Source organism: Vigna unguiculata, chromosome 11 (assembly GCF_004118075.2).
Source record: "Vigna unguiculata cultivar IT97K-499-35 chromosome 11, ASM411807v1, whole genome shotgun sequence".
NCBI lineage: Eukaryota > Viridiplantae > Streptophyta > Magnoliopsida > Fabales > Fabaceae > Vigna > Vigna unguiculata.
Window position 1 is genome coordinate 2038388 of NC_040289.1, and position 20303 is coordinate 2058690.

The following is a 20303-nucleotide window of genomic DNA, read 5'->3' on the forward strand; positions in this document are numbered from 1 at the left end:
ATTGAATTGAACTATAATATAAAGTAAACAAAACATACAAATTTAAAACCATAAAGAAATCATGAGAATAAAGATATGAATGAACTAAAAATATGATTTGGCATATTATTTTGTTTTTGTAGTCTTACTTTGACAAGTATTTGTTTTCTCATGATTGATGGAAACCAAACAATGTAATGTACTAAATGTGAGATAGATAACTAAAACGTATGTCGATGTCAATTAGAATAAAAAAATAGTAGATTATTATAAAGGTATTTCAACCAATAACAAATAAATATTTATTTCCAGATATTATTCATTTTCTATCAAAATATTAAAAAAATACACTACTCATCATAAAATACACTATTCAATTTGCCTTCTAGACTTGCTGCCACATATCCACATAATTTCTCAGCTATTTACTCAACCTACAAGAGACAAAATGTAAAGAAAATTAGCAAGCTTGATGAGAGGAAAAAAAAAAACAATTGATAGCCATTTACACAACCCAAACAACAAAGATACATAAGTTTCATAAGAGAAAATTTATTTTTAACTAGATAAATACATAAATAAACTGGTAGTGAAATTCTGGAAAATCAAAGGATGTATGCTTCTTATGGACTAAATTTAAAGTACAAAGTTAATGCATGATGAATCAAAAATAAAAAAACACAACCTATTGTTTGTTAGTCAAGATCATATTCAACTATGTATACATCCAATTTAGGGTACCGGTACAATATTAGAAAATTGATGAAGTCCTTATATGCAACAATGACAAGAGAATCAGTTAAGTAGCTAAGGTTGACATTGCTTAGTTGAGGTGCGTCAGAGGCATATAAAATAGAGTAATAGTTTAGGCCAATAAAATTAAATGAACCAGTTAGTAGTCTAGCTTACTCTACAGTAAAAGTGAAAATTTATCCCAATCTCAAGCACTTGCAAAATCAACCTCTGTTTCATTTTCACCAATTGTTCACCTATTTCACCATAGCCGCTGGAGGCATTACAGTTTAATCAATTCATTTCTTACCAAAAAAAGGAAAATTATAGTGTTACGTTATGTTTTATACTCCCTGGATGATATTAACCCAATCACCAGAGAAACAGGGGCAGAATATCAAAACTAGGTAGCAACCAACCTTATCGGTAGGCAAAACTAGGTCGCATTTGTTGTTATGTAACTGTTGCTCAAAAAAAGTGTTGAAAGTATTAATGTATTTTTTTATTTAAATATTTCAATATTAGATATATCTTTCAGTTTTATAAATTAGTTATTATTTTAGATTAGGAATGAGATATTCTAAATATTTTATACTTGATATTTGTTATATTTTGCTTTATATATAGGATATATCAATAAAATACAAAAATATGATCCTCCGTATAACATATCACATATATCTCTCATATATCTCATATCTCTTCTACTTTCAAAAGCCCTAAAATTTCCAACAACTAGTATCAAGAGTCATTGTTCTTACTGCCGATAGAATGGAAGGAAATATGTCACATGTCGCTATCCCACTCTTTGATGGTGAAAGCTATGATCTATGGGCGATAAAGATGCAAACATATCTAGAGGAACTAGATCTATGGGAAGTTGTGGAGCAAGATGATGTTCCCTTGTCTGAAAATTCCCCCGTGGCTCAAATGAAAGCGCATGAAGACAGGAAAACGAGAAAGGCAAAGGCAAAATCATGTTTGTTCATAGGTGTTTCACAAATGATTATGACCAGGATCATGACTCTAAAGCCTCCCCAAGAAATTTGGAAATACTAGAAAGCAGAATATGAAGGGAACAAGAAGATTCGAGGCATGAAAGTTTTGAAATTGATAAGGGAGTTTGAGATGCAAAGAATGAAAGAGTCGAAGATGATTAAAGAATACTCAAACAAATTGTTGGATATTGTCAACTGGATAAAATTGTTGGGAAAGGAGTTTGCAAATTCCACGGTGCCAGAAAGATACGAGGGATCTATTGCTTCCTTAGAAAACACAAAAGATGAGGCAGTTGAAGGTAATTTAAACTACACTGAAGAGAATGCTCTCATAGTCAAGAAAAATATAAGGAGCAAATACAAAAACACACAGGTTTTTCCATCTTGTCCCCATTGCAAGAGAAAAGGTCATCAAACCAACTGGTGTTGGTGGAGGCCAGATGTCAAAAGTCACAAATGCGGTTAATTGGGACATGTGGAAAAGGTATGCAAATCTAAAGTTTCTCAAGAAGATGTTAAGATTGTGGAGAATAAATCAGATGAAGATAAATCAGAGGAGGATCTACTTCTTACAACATCATGTGTCACAACCAACGAATCTTCAAAAGATTGGGTTATAGATAGTGGTTGCACAAACCACATGACTCATGATAGAGAAATGTTCAAGGAGTTCAATGAATCAAATATTTCCAAGTTAAGAATTGGGAATGGAGAACAACTTGTTGTAAAAGGTACATGAACAATTTCAATTAAAACTCATTCAAGTATCAAATTAATTTTTGATGTCTTATATGTTCCTGAGATTACCCAAACTTTGTTAAGTGTTGCTCAATTGTTAGAGAAAGATTATAAGGTCTCCTTTGAAAATAAAGTATGTGTGATTAAAAATGCTAACAACATAGAAGTATTCAAAGTCCACATGAAAGACAAAAGATTTGTGCTGAATTTTATGAAGGAGAAATTTGCTACAAGCAAGGAAGAATGTTTAAAATATTACTTAATATCTTTTTTTATTTAAATTAGTTTTTAGAAAATATTTCAATTTTAGAGATATGTTTCAGTTTTAGAAATTGGTTATTATTTTAGATTAGGAGTGAGATATTCTAAATATTTTATACTTGATATTTGTTATATTTTGCTCTATAAATAGAGTATATCGATAAAATACAAAAATATGTTCTTCCATATAACATATCACATATATCTTTTATATATCTCATATCTCTCATATTTTCAAAAGCCCTAAAAATCCCAACAACAACTGGTGTCAAATGCCTTATAAGTGTAAGACTAATGTCATATAACCATATGGAACCACAATCTCTCAATGACCATAACCATAACCCATATGAAAAAATATATATACATAAACCCATTAGTGGTATTAGAGCCAATGGTTCAGAGTGACTGAACGTATAACCATAACCATAACAAAAAAGGGATCACCTAAGTGATTGACTGCATAACCATAACCAAAAAGGGGTCACTCATACACCTGAAGGGAAATATATCATATGAAAAGAAAAAAAAAATAAGGGACTCGCCCTTAAGGGGAGATTATTGGAATAGTCTAAGTGTGAGTCAAAGTCCCACATTGGATATAATAGACAAAGTTAAACACTATATAAGAATAAAGGCCCACAACATCATTGCCTTAAGGTTTTGGTGTAAAACTGGTGTCAAATGCCTTATAAGTGTAAGACTAATATCATATAACCATATGGAACCAAATCTCTCAATGACCATAACCATAACCCATATGAATATATATATATATATATATATATATATATATATATATATATATATATATATATATATATAATGAAATTGAAAGTATTTTTTTCATATCACCACATAATGACATAATGAGCTGGAAAAAGTGGTGGCATAAATGAGCACTTTTTGTTGAAATGAAAATGAAAAATGTTTACATACTTGCCACAGTTTTGTTTCAACTCCCTCCACATAAGCAACACCTTTTCCTATCTTAAAAATCACATCACTGGATGCTCAATCTTCAACTTTGCCTCTGCAATTGATTGCATCCCTAACCACCCTGGTGCTGCCTGAAACTTTATTAAAAATATCAATGTCTTACGTTATATTTGATACTCCTTGATATTAACCCAATCACCAGAGAAACAGGGGCAGAATATCAAAACTAGGTAGCAACCAACGTTATTGGCTCTACTGTCATTGGCAAAACTAGGTAGCATTTGTTGTTCTGTAACTGCTGCTCCAAAAAAGAAATATACAAGAAATGTCAGTAACCAAAGAAAGGTAATACACATATAAAAAACATTTACCTATTTTTCTAGCTACTTATTTGAATTACAAAAGTAGAAGCCCTAGAGATGGAGAACAAAGTTGTATATCATAAGTAATCCAAACGAAATATAAAACACATTGGTGACAAATTTTCACGATGCCAAGGAAGAGAAGTGTTGGGAAGATCTAAAAAAACAAACAAATAACCAAGCGGAAGCAAAACTCATATTAAATTTTTCCTAAATAAATAATAAAATGCATAAAACAGAGGAGAATGGAGAAACCAGTACACACTAAAACTTTTAACGTGGAAAAATCTTAATATGAAGGAAAAATTCGCGGGACCTAGTAAAGTAAAGTCTTCCACTAATAGTAATTAATGGGTACACGATAAGTTTTCTTGGAAGTTCCAAGAATAAACAGAGCACTATTCTCTTCGCCAACAAGATGAATAAAAATCCCAATGGGTAATTTAAATTAACATTAGAGGGAATCTCAATATATAAAAAGATGAATAAAACATTTTCTTCAAGGTAATTTCTCTACACAGACTTGCATAGGATAAACTAGTTGCTCTATTTCTTCTTCACTCCCTTTGATGGCTTCTCATTGGAGGCACTCACAACTTTCTGTCTCTATGTTTCTCACTCTATTTTCTCCCATAACAAACCTGATGCAACAATTGCATATTAAATTCCATAATGAGCCGGAAGCACATAAAAATAAAATACCTATTTTATTTTTCTTAATTAAATCAGTGTGGGTCCAATAAATTAGTGATCCAAATGATAAGAAGAAATGAAAGGAAGACAAATTCGTATAGTGACACCCAAATGAAAACCATATAGTTAAGGAAAAACTTACATTCTACTACTCCATTTCGACATCTCCTCGAGCTAAAGTTATGCAATTATAAAAACAAGCAATTTCATGTGTACATCAAAAAATAAATTAAATCGCAATAGAGAAATGAAAACAGGGGTGCTAAAAATGAGAAAAAACTTGTGTAAGCAATATAAAGAAACCCAATGCATTGTGGTTCAAATAGAAGCAAGTAACTTGCGGTTCAAACCCAGCAAGTGATGGAAGTTGTGAGTAGGTGATGTGGTTCAAACCCTGCAAGTGTCGAAAGTGTGAAATGAAATGGGATTTGGAGGTAAACTCAAAGTTATTTAATTTGGGGATAAGTTGAAAATAATGGAGGTAAACACCTAAATTAATTTAGCCACCGAAATACATTCGCTACAGAAATATCAAAATTTGTGTAAGTGAGAAATTATATTTATGTTTAGCCACCAAAACACATTCGATCATTATTTAGTCAACGCAACAATTCGGTCACTAATAAAAAATTTTATTCGGTGACTAATTCGGAGGCTAAAACAAACAATTTATTCTACAACTCATAGTCACTGATTTAGTAACTGAATTTTAACCACTAATATCTTTTGTCACTATTTCAGTTGCTATATGAACAAATATCAGTAAGAAACCATTCAGTGGCTTTTTCGATGACTAATTTGATAGTGATGTGAATAGATGGCTATTTCAGTCATAATTTGCGACCACTTTAATTCAATGGCTAAATGGCTTTTTTTTTAGTAGTGTATGGTTTGAGGTTGTTAAATATCAACATTTTGAACATGAGTTTATTCATTTCCAATAAATTAATTTTCCTTTATTGAGAAAATATATTTAAGTTGAAAGCGTATTTACACATATTAAATTATTTTCATCATGTTATTATTAAAACTTGTGGTTATGCATTCATATGTTGTTATTTAATTCTTTTATCTCTACAAGTAATTGAACACTTTATCATTTGATTTAGATGTGACGTAAAAAACAAATATATATTTTAATGTGGATGTTATTCTTGGTTTGAAATGATGTATCAATTTCTTGACTCGAACAAACTCCATTCTTAATAAACAAATCTTTGATAGAGATGCCAACAATTACACCTCCATATATGGAAGGATCGAACACATTTTTGTACTTTTCATTTACTAATAGTAGTGTGATGGGGGAAATAGTGTGTCAATGTCTGGAAGGCAACTTTAACAAGTGATATTATTGTGAACTAGTATATGAATACTTGATTATCAAACATTTTCTAAAAAGATATATAATGTGGCTTCCAGATAAGGAGAGAAAAGGATCAAATATAATAGATGAAATACATGTAATGTCGCAAGAAAATGATGAAATAATTCCCAATAATAATCCAATGTGTTACATGATTAATGATGCATTGGGTATCATCAATACAACGATGGCATGATGGATGATAGGGAAACGGTGCAGAGTCAAGCCATAATATGAATGAGGATCTTGATGATTTCTTTTTAATTGATGCAAGATGGTCAAGAGAGTTTATATGTAGGGTGTGAGAAATATTCTAAACTTTCTTTCTTGATCAAATTTTATCACATCAAATGTTTGTGCAAAATAGTTAATAAGGGAATGTCCATGGTACTAGAGTTGTTAGCAGATCACTACAAGAAAAAGCCTTATTACCGATGACCTTTTCCCGACGAATTTTCTTTCATCGGTAATGATCACTTTCCAATGGATTTGTCGACGGATCATACTCTTGATTTTACCGCCGTCAGTAAAGGTGATGATGAAATTGTTGACTTATTTTACCGGTAAAATTTTGACTTCCAGAAGTTGACTTCCGGTGATATATTTTGACTTTCGGAAGTTGATTTTCAGTTATATATTTTGACTTCCAGGAGTTGACTTCCAGTAATATATTTTGACTTTCGAAAGTTGGCTTCCGGTAGTATATTTTGACTTTCGAAAATCGACTTCCAGTTATATATTTTTACTTCCAGAAATATTTTTCACCGAAAGTCGATATCCAAAAATAATTATGAAGGTATGATCTACGTGATTTCGTTCAAATAGTTAAAAGGTATTTTTAAAATTTTAACAAATTTTGAAGGTGTATAAAAAATTCCTTTTAATTTAGTGTCAGTATTTTGTTGCGCCGCAGACTATTTTGTTAATGTCACAGTGGACAAAACCTAGACCAGGGTCAGCCTTTCATGGAGGTGATGGTCCAGTAGTCACCATAAAACATCCAGCACTCACCATCACAAGTTATATACGTAATTATATATTAAAATTTTATATTTGTAGATTAGTTTTATAATTTTTTTAAGAAAAAGATATCTCTCTAGAGAAATTTAATTTATTATTTTATTTTACATTTTTTTAAATTAAAAGTTTATACATAAAAGTGTATATATATATATATCGATAATTTGTATTAGTGTCTTATATTTAAAATAAACCAATATTGATAATTGAAAGTTAATTAGATGAGTAACGAAAATATAGCAAAAGCTATAGGGGTAATACTCTGCCTCCTTGAGTTAAAAGCATAAGATATCCGGCACTCACGATTAAGTTTTTTATACTATGCGACACATATTCGTTTCAAAAATAGTTAAAAAACACGTTTAAACATTAAATAAGTTTAATAAAATTTAGTTAAAAAATTAAATTCAATATTTTGATAGATGAAAGTCTTAATTGATCTGAAAATTTTAAAAGAAACTAATTCAAATATTCATTTAAAAATAAAATTAAGACTAAAGACTAGTTTAACCCTTTTTAAACTTACGTTACGGTGTTAATATAAACATGATAGTATTCCTTTTTCTTCGGAACAAGCAAATACTTTGCACCTCCAAATAATACAATAGGAATCTGCAATTATCTTAGAATTTCCCAAAATTTGGGAAATAATATTATTGAAGACAAACGTTAATGACACATAAAAGAAACTTAACACAGGCTAAATCCAAATAATAAAAAGGTACCCACAATCACTACATTTTAAGGAGACGTTTGAAAGGAAAGACCAGATCCCTCTAATTTTTCTTCCATTGTTTTGGATAATTTTTCTATCATAGCTGGGGAAAAGTAGTTTACCCAATCTCCTATTTCACCCTTCCGAAACAAGTATTTTTTTCTCAAAGTTCCCGCAAAATGTTGCAGCTTTATTGACTTCTAGGTTCTTCATTTTCTCCAAACCGCATAAATTGATTATGACTCAATTACTTTCCTCTTCTTATGTGAAGGCACAATCCAGGAATTCTGCAACTCTTTTAACGTAAAAATTGACATCTTCTTTGAGGGAGAGATCAAATTGATATCTATATCCGATGAAGAGAGATCAAATTAAAAAACATATTTAAAATGAGTTTCATATCAAATAAAATTTTAAAACTATCATTTTTGTAAAGAAAAATATGGAAAGATATTTCAATACTAAATTATATATACTTTTGTTATATTAGTGACAATAATTAAATATATAAATTTTGAGTATGTAATTTAGATCCCTTAAATTTTTGTTATCAAAATATAATGGTTATTAGAAACATTCACAGATTGAGAAAGTGCAAACTTTTAAAATACATTCTCGTTATCATAAATTGAGACTATACCAAACATCATATTTTACAAAGTTTTACAAATTCAAAAATGTAATAACGAAGTAGTGACATAAAACTTGTTTGTGAGCTAAAATCTTACTCAATTAGACACATAACTATCATGTTTTAATCACACAAACAAACGTCTTATTGAAGGAATATAGTGACATAAAACATGCGTGTGGCCTAAAATCTTACCTAATTAGACTTATATAATCAAATGATAAAACTATTATGTTTTACTCATGCATCACCACTTCTTAATCAATACATTTGGTGGCATAAAACTTGTTTATTGGCTAAAGTCTTACTCAATTATATTCATATAACCAAATGATAAAACTATTATGTTTTACCGATGCCAACATAGGTCTTAATGAATGAACCTAGTGACATAAAACTTACATGTAGGTTAAATTCTTATTCAATTAGACTCATACAGCTAAATGATAAAACTATTATACTATCTCCTTTTCTCAATTGCTATTTTTTGAGATATATAATTTAATATTAATGAATGAATATAATGACATAAAATTTATTTGTGGGCTAAAGTCTTACTCAATTACACTCATATAACCATAAAACTATTATATTTTATCTTTCAAGAATTTCAAACAAATAAATATTTACATCAACATTATTTATAATACAAACAAAATAAAAACAATATTCATTATATAAATTAAATATACAACATATATTACATATATTTCATATAAAGCCTCATAATACACACAAAAACATATATTATGTACACAACTTTAAAGTACGTACAAAAACATATATTACATATAAACAATCTTATGGTACGTATAAAAATATATATTACGTACAAAACTTTATAATACATACAAAAACATATATTACATATACAACTTTACAATATGTACCAAAACTTAAACTGCGTAAAATAGTTATAGTACATAAAAAAACATATATTACAAATACAACTTTATAGTACGTACAAAAATATATATTACGTACACAACCTTATAATATGTACAGAACATATATTACGTGCACAACCTTAACAAAAAACATATATTATGTTCAAAAAACCCTATAATATGTTCAAAAACATATTTTACATATACAACCTATAATACATATAATTTTATACTTTTATAGTTCTAAAATTTTATAGTTGAGTAGTTCTATACTTTTAATAGTTTTACAATTTTATAGTTTTGTTGTTCGAGTGTCACTACCAAAATATTTAATTTTAACGGAGGCTTATTGTTGGAGGTTATAAAAAACCCAAGTAAACATAAACATAATGGAGGTTCTAATAACCTCTGGGAAGTGTCAAGGGTTTTTCAAGAAACCCTCGGAAAGTGTCAGGGGTTTCCAACAAACCCCAGTAAAATTTATTGATTTAAACTTTTTTATATATTCGTCTTCTCTTTCCCACTTAGCTCATTCTCATTCTCTCGTGTCTCTATGTGACTTAACTCATTTTCATTTTCTGTCTGGCATTCTGTGCTATGAAGTTTTTTGTGATGTGAATTCTAGATTTTGGCTATGGAAGACAAGAGAACCTTCGCTGCCACCCACTGTTATCATTGAAACGCATCTCCGAATTCGGTGCCACCAATGCCTCTCCATCTTCATCTTCGTCCCCAACACGCAAGTTCGTTGATCCCCTTCTTCCAAATTCCTAAAATAGGAAACTCTTGCTACGTCCAATAGAGCCACCACTCCTCCTTCTCCGATGAGTTTTGCCACCGCCAGTCGTCGCATTTGCCGTGAGAGCGTCGTCGTCACTGGAGGTTGAACCGCCATCATCACGTCGCGTTGCCATGACTAGAGGCGTTGATGGTGTCATCTTTTATATTTTAATCCGTCTCTTCAAATCAATTTAAACAGTAGTATTCGTTGAAAGGAATAATACGTTATAGAAGGGTTGAATAAACAGTTAGCGAAGGATGCCATACTATATGGTTACACCATGGATGAACTAGTCAAAGTGACATACAACAGTGGAAATTATTTCCCTTAATTCAACAATGTAGCTGAGGTACTTGTTAGATTGATTGCTCATAGGCTTTGAACAATAAATCAATCCTGAAATTGCATGCTTATTCGTAAAACTATTGAAAATGCTTTGTTCTATATTATATAGGAAAATTAGGATACACACAATGTTCACAATATTAAACATCCTCCAAGATTTGCAAATTTACACTCACCTCTCATCTTTCTTCAGAAATTACGCTTACTCTCTTTTATCCTTTGTATATGAATGGTATATATGACTGGAAAAGAAAAATTGAAGAGGGAAGTTGAGATTAATTTTGTTAAATCTCAAGTGTAATGTAGTCTGGGTTATTTTTATTCAAAGAAGTAAACAAAAAGTTTCTCTTATATATGAATTATATCTATGAAGAGTGATAATGTAAGGGATTACATGTATTCAATGGGAGAGTGAATAATCTTCATGAAATGTAAACCAAGGAAAATTTTTATTATAGCACTTTAAAAACTGCAATTTCATCTTTTAGCTTCAAAATTGTAAGGGGGATTCATTATTCTGACAAATTAGGATATCTGTGGTTGCAGGGATGGCTTGAACTTAAGATTGGGGTCAATATGTTGACAAGTAAATTGTTTATTGCTATAGGATAGGTACTGAACATGACAATTAATACTAAGAAAACATCAATGACTTTCAGGGAAGGTACCCAATTAACGTAGTTCCTTTAATGTCAGCCTAGAAAAATGAATTTTTCATGCATTTGTTGAGAGTATGAATTTTGGAATTTTCTCTCCAGTTTTCTACTTACATATCTATTTTTTATTTTGCTTATATTTTTTATCTATTAAATTTCAGGGCTCTAAAAGTGTAAATATACTAAGTTGTGTTTTTGAGGATGTACAATTGATGAGAACACTGTTGGAAGTTTGTCATATGATCGTATGTTAAAAGTTTGTATGTTAGGCAATGCAGATGCATCAGTTATGTATTTGTTAGTTATAGTTTTAGTTAGTTTTGTAAGATAGTTTCATTTAAGCATGTTGCCCGTAAATAAGAAGAGAGGTGAAGAGGGAGGGATATCTTATAATTTGCAAGAGAATATGCCTTGGGTCTTTGGGAGGTGCAGTCCCATGAAGAAGTAGAGTGTATGTGAATGTTGTATTCTGTAAAATAGGAAGTTTGTCCTTATATCTCTCTCTGCAATAGAGATATCAAGTTTGTATCACCATAAAGGTATTAATATAACAATCTGAGTTTGAATATATTAATGTGGCTCAATCTGAGTATATTAATGTGACTTCCTAGGTGGAGTTGGGGAAGGAATGAGTTTGTTTCAGTCATCATTTACAAATTTAATAGTGCCCCATGTGCTTCTGTCTGGTTGTCAAATTTTGCGGTTTTAGGATTGAGGACAACTTGCAGTTGGGGGAGATCGTAGGCAAGTATTTCAATGTATAACAATAGAGAAAAACAAGCATGATCTTGGACTAATTACAGTCTTATTGTATGAAAGTATGAATGTTATAATCGATGTGGCAAGAGGCTATTAAATTTTGAAACAATGCACCACAATATGCAGTTATACTACGGATATGGCTATTGTTTCTTGCTTGCTTTAAAAAAATGTGTCTGTGTTTGTGGTTGTGTGTGATTGTACTAGTCAAATGAACAAGTTTGCAGATCTATCTCTGCTGTCTGGATGCCAAAGATTCTTGTCTACTTTATGAGTCCTTTGGTGAGATAAGACAAACAAGATTGTAGTGAATCTAAGGATGGTGGTGAGACAACCAGGTTGTGAATGGGGAATGGGAAATAATTGGCTTGTGATTCTTTCTGACATGGGGCTTAATGCTATTTTCTTATTATTCTTGGATTGGAGACAGAGAGATCTGGCATGATGAGGTAATTGAGTAGAGATGTTAGGGATTTGGTTGAGTTGAATTTATTTATTTATTTTTTATATGCATTCGGCATTCCCATGGCGAATGGTTTGAATTGAATGAATTGATTATTTAGCACCTGGGTTGATATTATTCTAAGAGACTTTCCAAAACACGAAGCTGGATAGTAAATGTTTTATTCATATTCATATACATCTTCTTTTGAAATCGTTGTGAATCAAATCATTATGAAATTTTTATGATTGTATAAAATTCACATGTAATTGAATGAAAATTGTAACATCCCATTAGGATATTACGGGTTTAAACAAAAAAAAATAAAATAAGAAAATAAAAACGCATTAATTATAAATTCATTTCCCAAAAATGCAGGAAATTTCAAATAATTTATTTCATAATAAAGATAATTCCCATGAGTTTTCCCCGCCAGCCTCCCTTGGCATTATCACTTAACATGATCACGCATATTACTAAAAATACTAATAATTAAATAACACACAATTGACATACATAAGACTCGAACACAAGTCCTTTCACACAATAAAGTACTCTCCACCATTTGAGCTAGTATTTTCCACATCATATCAATCACTATAAAATGCCATAAAGGTTTCCATGAGCCACATTTATTAATTAATTAATTATTTAATTAATTAAATTTTGCGGGTCTTAAAAAATGACAGGTTGCTATAAAGACATTAATAGTGATTCATAGGACTTTGAGAGAGGGTGATCCTACCTTTAGAGAAGAAATGCTTAATTACTCATGCAGGGGACATGTTCTCCAAATATCCAATTTCAAAGATGATTCAAGCCCTCAAGGTAAATTAATCAGTTATGCAGATAAATTTCTTATAATTAACTATTTTTAACATCTTGGCCCTTTTTCTTATTCAACATTTTTCCATTACAAGACCAATTAATTATTCAACTTAATTATCATGATTTAATTTACCACTTGATCATTTTATTTGATATTCAAATTCCACTAACTAGTGAAAATCATAGTTCTTTGATATGACAAGGCATGACACAGTGAAGGCTCTAAACATTTATAAAAGAGTTGGTCAACAGGTTTACAATGACATTTTTTCAAACACATCATAATTGATGTCTAATAGACATAAAGTTTTATGTTTATAAGGTGTTGATGTTCTTTTATGAACATTATGCAGGCTGAGAATTTTGCTGACTTCTATGAATATTGCAAGGGCTTGGAACTTGCTAGGAATTTCCAATTTCCAACACTGAGACAAGTTCTTTTGTTTGTTTAAGTCATATGATACTATGTAAGGAAAAATGTAACAATTTTTTTTACTATATATGATGAACAGCCACCACCCTCTTTCCTTGCAACTATGGAAGAATACATTAGAGAAGCACCTCAAACAGGATATGTTAACAGGAGATTGGTAAGAAAAGATTGTCTAAATATTTCGTAGGTTTCACAATTTATATTGTTAGACTTATAGTTAACAAAATTTGTATCAGTGTCATTATTTGTGGTTTTTGCAACTCTCACATAACACTACGTTACTCAGGTTTCATCATAGAGAAACTGGTATAATGGAAAAAACCGATCATTTTTCATAAAAAAAAAACTTAGTCCAATTCTTTCACTATAAAAGTACTCATATACTTTCTTTACATGAACATATTTGTCCATAAATTACTAAACCATGACTCATGCAGGATTTACTTTTTTTTCACTAACATTAAAGTCATTTTTTCGATATTAACTTGTCATGAATCTTGACCACTACTTGTTCATTTACCTAATTTGTAAGTAAATCTGTTCACTCATGTAAAAAAACTCAATCAACATCAGGAGTATCAAGAAAATGATGATGAGTCATCTAAAGAAGATTCAGAATAATATATGTTTGATATTATTATTCGGAAAGTTATTAATTATCATTATTTTTTATATGTTAGGTATCTGATCAAGGAAGTGTTTCTAACGAAGAAACAAATGATCAACATCCAACACCGCATTAGATGATATTTTTTGTTTACTTTTGGAATTTGTCAACAAATATGCTTCTAGGAAACTTTTGGTTAATTATGCTAATGGGGAACAACTCTAATTTCCTTTCACATTTTGGTTTATTGTAGATAGATAGTGCACTGCTTATTATGTTACTATCATTCAAATACTACATCTCCAACACTTATTATATTAAGAGCATTATGACTGCTAGTCCACTATTGGTACCATTTGAATGAATATTTGTATTAATTGCTTATTTTGAAGTGGCCTTGAAGTTTTTGTTTATTTGTATTGATTGGTACCAAAATGTTAAACAATAAATAGGAAATTTCATAGAATAAGGTTCTTTTCGTACTCAAATAATTAACTAAACAAATCAATTATCAAGAAAGTACAACTTTAGCATTATAGCAATGTCATAATAATATGAGCACTAACTTTTTTGTATTAATAGGGGTTTTCGAGTAATTAACGGGAGTTTTCAGAATCCCATGCATTACTGGGAGTTTTCAGAATCCCATGCATTACTGGGGGTTTTCAGAACCCCATGCATTACTGAGGGTTTTCAGAACCCCAAGCATTAAGGGGGTTTTTGGAACCCCAGACATTAATGGAGGTTTTCGGAAACCCCGGGTATTAACGGGGGTTTTCGAAACCCCCAGTAAGTTGCGCTACTTTCAGGAGTTGCTAAAAACCCCTAGTAATCCGTTAGCCACGCTTGCTCTTCCGGGAAAATTTCAAACCCTTGGTAAAATCATTAGTGGGGGTTAAAACCTCCAGAAACGCCAAATATAACCCCATTAAAAACAATTATTTTTGTAGTGTGTTATAGTTTAATAGTTTAATAGTTTTATAATTCTATAATTTTATTAATAGTTTTATAGTTTTATAATTCAAAAATTTAATAATTTAAAAGTTTAATAGTTTGATAATTACATAGTTTTATAATTTTATAATATCGTTTCATAGTATAATTGAATACTTTTATACTTTTATAGTTTAATTAATAATTTAATAGTTCTATTGTTTTATCATTTTATTAATAATTTAATAGTTTTGGTGTTGTATAGTTTAACAGTTTTATAGTTTTACAATTTTATAGTTTTATAATTTTATTAATAGTTTTATTATTTAATAATTTTATAGTTTTATAATTTTATAGTTTAATATTTGTAGAATTTTATAGTTTAATTTTATAGTTTTATAATTGATTACTTTTATAGTAGTTTTATAGTTTAATAGTTATATTGTTTTGAAATTTTATTAAAATTTTAATAATTTAAGAGTCTTATAGTTTAATAGATTTATTGTTTCATAATTTTAGAGTTTTATAATTTTTGTAAGTTAAATAGTTTTATAGTGTTATGGTTTTATAGTTTTCTATGTTTATAATATTATCGTTTTATAATTTTATCGTTTTGTAGTTTAATTTAATACTTTTATAGATTTATATTTTTATAGTCTAATAGTTTAATAATGTGATAATTCGTTAGTTTTATTATTTTATTAATATTTTAAAAGTTTTATAGATTTATAATTTTATTAATAGTTTTATAGTTTGATAATTTTATAGTTTTATAACTTAATAATTTTTTAGTTTAATTGTTTTACAGTTTTATAATTTTATAGTGTTATAGTATTATAGTCTTCTAGAATTATAATTTTATAATTATACATAATTTTATAGTTTTATAATTTTATTGTTATATAGTTAAGATAGTTTTATAATTTTATAGTTTTATAGTTTTATAATTTTATAGTTTAATAGTTTCGTAATTGTATACTTTATAACTTTATAATTTAATGGTTTTATGATTTTATAGTTTTACAATTTTCTAGTTTAATTGTTTTATAATTTTCTAGTTTTATAATTTTAGAATTTTCTAATTTTCTTATTTTATAATTTTGTAATTTTAAGGGTTTATAAATTTTTACTTTTATAAAACTTTAAAATAAAAATGTAATAAAATCATATGTGACGATATATCAACAATTTAATATGACAAAATAATAATTACATAATCCACTTAAGAATCACATTATTAGATTAAAAAAAAAAAGTTAACCAAGGGCACTTAATTGAAAAAATTTACAATTTAAATATATTAAGTATTCGATAAACCTTATAGATTTATATGGGACTCAATTGAAGGTTCTCCAATTTATAACAAAAAAAAAAAACTTAGAAACTTAAAAGATAATTAAGAGAGAAAAAGAAAATTAGTGAAATTAATGATTTCTGCACTTATTTAAACAAAAAACCATGCATGTTGCATGCATACACGTATCTTTATTTGGTTCATCGTGTCTACTTTTGCGGACGAAATTAAGGAGAACTAGTAGATGGATTTAAGGAATTAAAAAGAAAAAATGAAATTGTTTCTTTAAGTACGTACTGAAAAATGGAAGTGAAGATATTTAAAAATAAAATTTATCAAAATTTGATTAATATAATAAATAAAAAAATATTTTAATAAAAAATTAATATAAAATAAAATGTAATTATTATTATTATTAATATTGGGGTTAAATTTTGTCAGTGAACTTTTAGTGAAAATTAAAATTATTTTTTCGAAACTTTAACCCAATTTAGTTCCCGAACTTTAGAAATACATGACTTTAATCTTTTTAACCAGATTTTGTTAAGTTATTTAATGTTTCGAATATGTTTTTCAACTAATATTCAACTAATATTGAAGCAAAAATGTGTAAACGGTGTAAACAATTCAAATGTTATCATAAAAAGTATTTTCAGAACATCAAATAAACCAAACAATATTTGATTAGAATGACTGAATCTACGTAGTACTACAGTTGAAGGATTAAATTTGGTCAAAGTTTCGAGAAAAGACTAATTTCAATTTTTACTTAATGTTCATAGACTAAAAAATATTTAACTCTTAATATTATAATAATAATAATAATATTATCAATATATACTATTACTATTGTTATTATTATTAATTATTTACAATGGTTAATAATAATAATAATTATTTTTTTTTCAATAGCATAGTAAAGGATAAAATTATATATAAGTTGTAAAAGCATATATAAAATTAAAAAAAAAATATATATGTAAAAGTTACGGATAAAAATGTAAAAACGCATGAGATATCTTTCTCTCCTTGCGAAGGAGGAGACGAGACTTTGGGTTCAAATTCATCCTCCTAAATCAACTAGGACCAAACACTACCTACAACACTCAAATCCATCTTCAAAGAATATATCCTAAAGCAACCCATAACTTTTTTTTTTTAATTCCAATAATAATAATATTAATTGTAACATTAAAACTATTAAAAAATAATAATAATAAAATTATTCTTTAAGGTTCTAAAATAATTAATAATTATAATAATTATAACATTAATAATAATAATAGTTATTATTATGATAATAATAATAATATTAATAGTCATCATAATTATTAATGCTAATTAACTAGTGTTCTGAGATAAGTTATAATTAATTATTATTGATTTTCTTATGTTATGTCGAAATAATTAACTTTACTATTTAAAATAATATAATTTTATATAACAATTTTTTTTAAGAGAAAAATATCCTTTATATCTTTTATGCCTACAATTAGTGGCAGACCTAGGTATATTTGAATCTGTTGATCGCAAGCTCTATGATAGACTATGATAGATTTGTGTGTAGTGTAGTTTAGAGTGTACAAATAAACTGCTTGACTTGTTTCTACTAACTTAGGATCTTAGATCCATCATTGCCTACAACTTTTTTTAACATAAAATATCTCTTGAAATATCTCTTTCTACCAAGAAGCAAGCAAAAACATCTATTAAATTAAATTTTTTATATTGCTAGCTTTATATTTTCATAATTAATAATTTATCCTCAGAAACAAACACATCACCAAGCACTGGTATAAAAGCTATCTCGCGGTAACGTATGTTTCATCCCATTCTACTCACAAGTCACCATTCATATTCTAGCTACTCCAATGGCTTTGGCAAGTGACAAACAAACAAATGAAGAGAATGAGCTAATGCTCTCCCTTCCCAAGGAGATGGGTTTGAATGCAGGCCCCTATCTCCATCTTTTTCAAGATTTTTGGTGTCCATCATTTTATTTTCAAGGAGTGATCAACTTTCAAAAACATTTTCATGCAAAAGACAGTGATGTTTTTGTTGCCAGCTTTCCAAAATCAGGTACTACCTGGTTGAAAGCCCTTACTTTTCTCATTTTAAACCATCAACGTTTTTCCTCTTTTGAGAACCATCCATTACTTTCTTCCAATCCTCATGAACTTGTGTCTTCCCCTGAATTCATCTTGTCTCATGATTTGCATGACCAAATTCTTTCCCTCTCCAACATGAGTGACCCAAGACTTTTTTCTACTCACTTACCATTTTCTGCATTACCTAAAACAATGACAGAGTCCAAGTGCAAGATCATTTATATATGCAGAAATCCATTTGATACTTTTGTTTCAGCATGGGAATTTTCTACTAAAATAAAGTCAGTGTCTTCTTCACCTGCATTAACATTCGAGGAAGCATTTGAAAAGTATTGCAATGGAATAACAGGGTTTGGTCCATGGTGGAGTCATATGTTAGGTTACTGGAATGAGAGCATAACTAAACCAGACAAAGTTTTGTTCTTAAAGTATGAAGATCTTAAAGAGGATACAGTGTTTCATGTGAAAAGAATTGTAGAGTTCTTGGACTCTCCTATCACTCAAGAAGGAGAGGGCACCACAGCGATTGAAAACATAATCAATTTATGCAGATTTGAGAAGATGAAGGATTTGGAAGTGAATAAATCAGGATATATACACAATATTGCAGAGAAGAAAAATTTCTTTCGGAAGGGTAAAATAGGAGATTGGAAAAATTACTTTTCTCCTTCAATGATAGAAAAGTTGTCCACAATCATTGAAGAAAAGTTAAGTAGATCAGGTCTATCATTTAAAGTGCATTCCTAGATTTCAATGATGTGACTACATAATGTTGTACTGTGTTGAACAATTGATGTTGGGATCTTTGCTTTTGCTAAATAAGGTTGTGTTTTGATGCTTTTAATGAATAAGAACTATGTTTATCTATGTTCCAATTTCATGTCTGTTACTATCCTTTCAACCATCACTCTAGTTTTGTATTAAGAGTTTGCTCAGTAAATATTATACCTTCGTTTACAGCGTCCCCATATAGAAAGAGAAGAAACAAATTTTCCGTTATTTAGTGCATACTTTAACGTGAGTTTGGACCAGTATTAATTATTTTACACACAGCTTCTTACATTAATCGGAAACCATGTGAGATAAAATCATAATTTCAAATTGAAGAGGGCTAGGGGGAACGATAAAAGAAAAGGACATCATATAATTAAATGGGTGAATAGATTGTTTCAATCAACAATTGTCAAAAATAAAAATAAAAACTCTATTAATACATAATCAGTAAAACAAAAAACAAAAAGACATGAAATTGGGAAAAAAACACAATTCACAGAAAAATCATTAATTGAGCATCAAGACATCTCTCTTATGTTGAGTTTTTATGTATCTTTTTGTAAAATGGTTGGAATACTCTAAGTGTTCTTCAGTTTTATATTTGTTATTGCTGGTAATAAAAATAGTAGTTATAATTATAATATGAATAAGATTTATTGAAACATTTTTTTTTGCTATAATGTGTACCTTAATTTGAAACCGTGCTAAGATAATGCGTAACATTTGTAAATATTGACTTTGACCTAAACAATCATTTTTTATAACATATTATTCTTAATATTTATATAAATATTATTTTTTATTATTTATGATCGGAAATTGGATGAATATTTTATGAAATAATATGGTTTCAATAAAGTTTTACAAATTGGATATTGTAATAATTTTAAAAAATCTTTTAAGTTAATTTTGTATCATATAAAATGTACTAAATTTTACAATATACAATAATGACATTTAATTAAAAAATTACATTTAGTATTAGGATTATATGTGTAATCATTATAAGTAAAATTAAAATT

The 20303-nt window shown here is 28.7% G+C and overlaps 1 protein-coding gene across 1 annotated transcript; it reads left to right on the top strand.

The window, feature by feature from the left end:
- Nucleotides 1-1482: 1482 nt before the first annotated feature.
- LOC114169407 lies at nt 1483-19254 on the top strand. The gene is made up of 7 exons (XM_028054549.1): nt 1483-1680; nt 1771-2082; nt 2194-2440; nt 9947-10064; nt 11813-11847; nt 12155-12200; nt 18285-19254. Exons 1-7 carry the CDS (start codon nt 1483-1485, stop codon nt 19252-19254), a joined length of 1926 nt encoding a protein of 641 aa, XP_027910350.1.
- The last annotated feature ends 1049 nt before the right edge of the window (nt 19255-20303 follow it).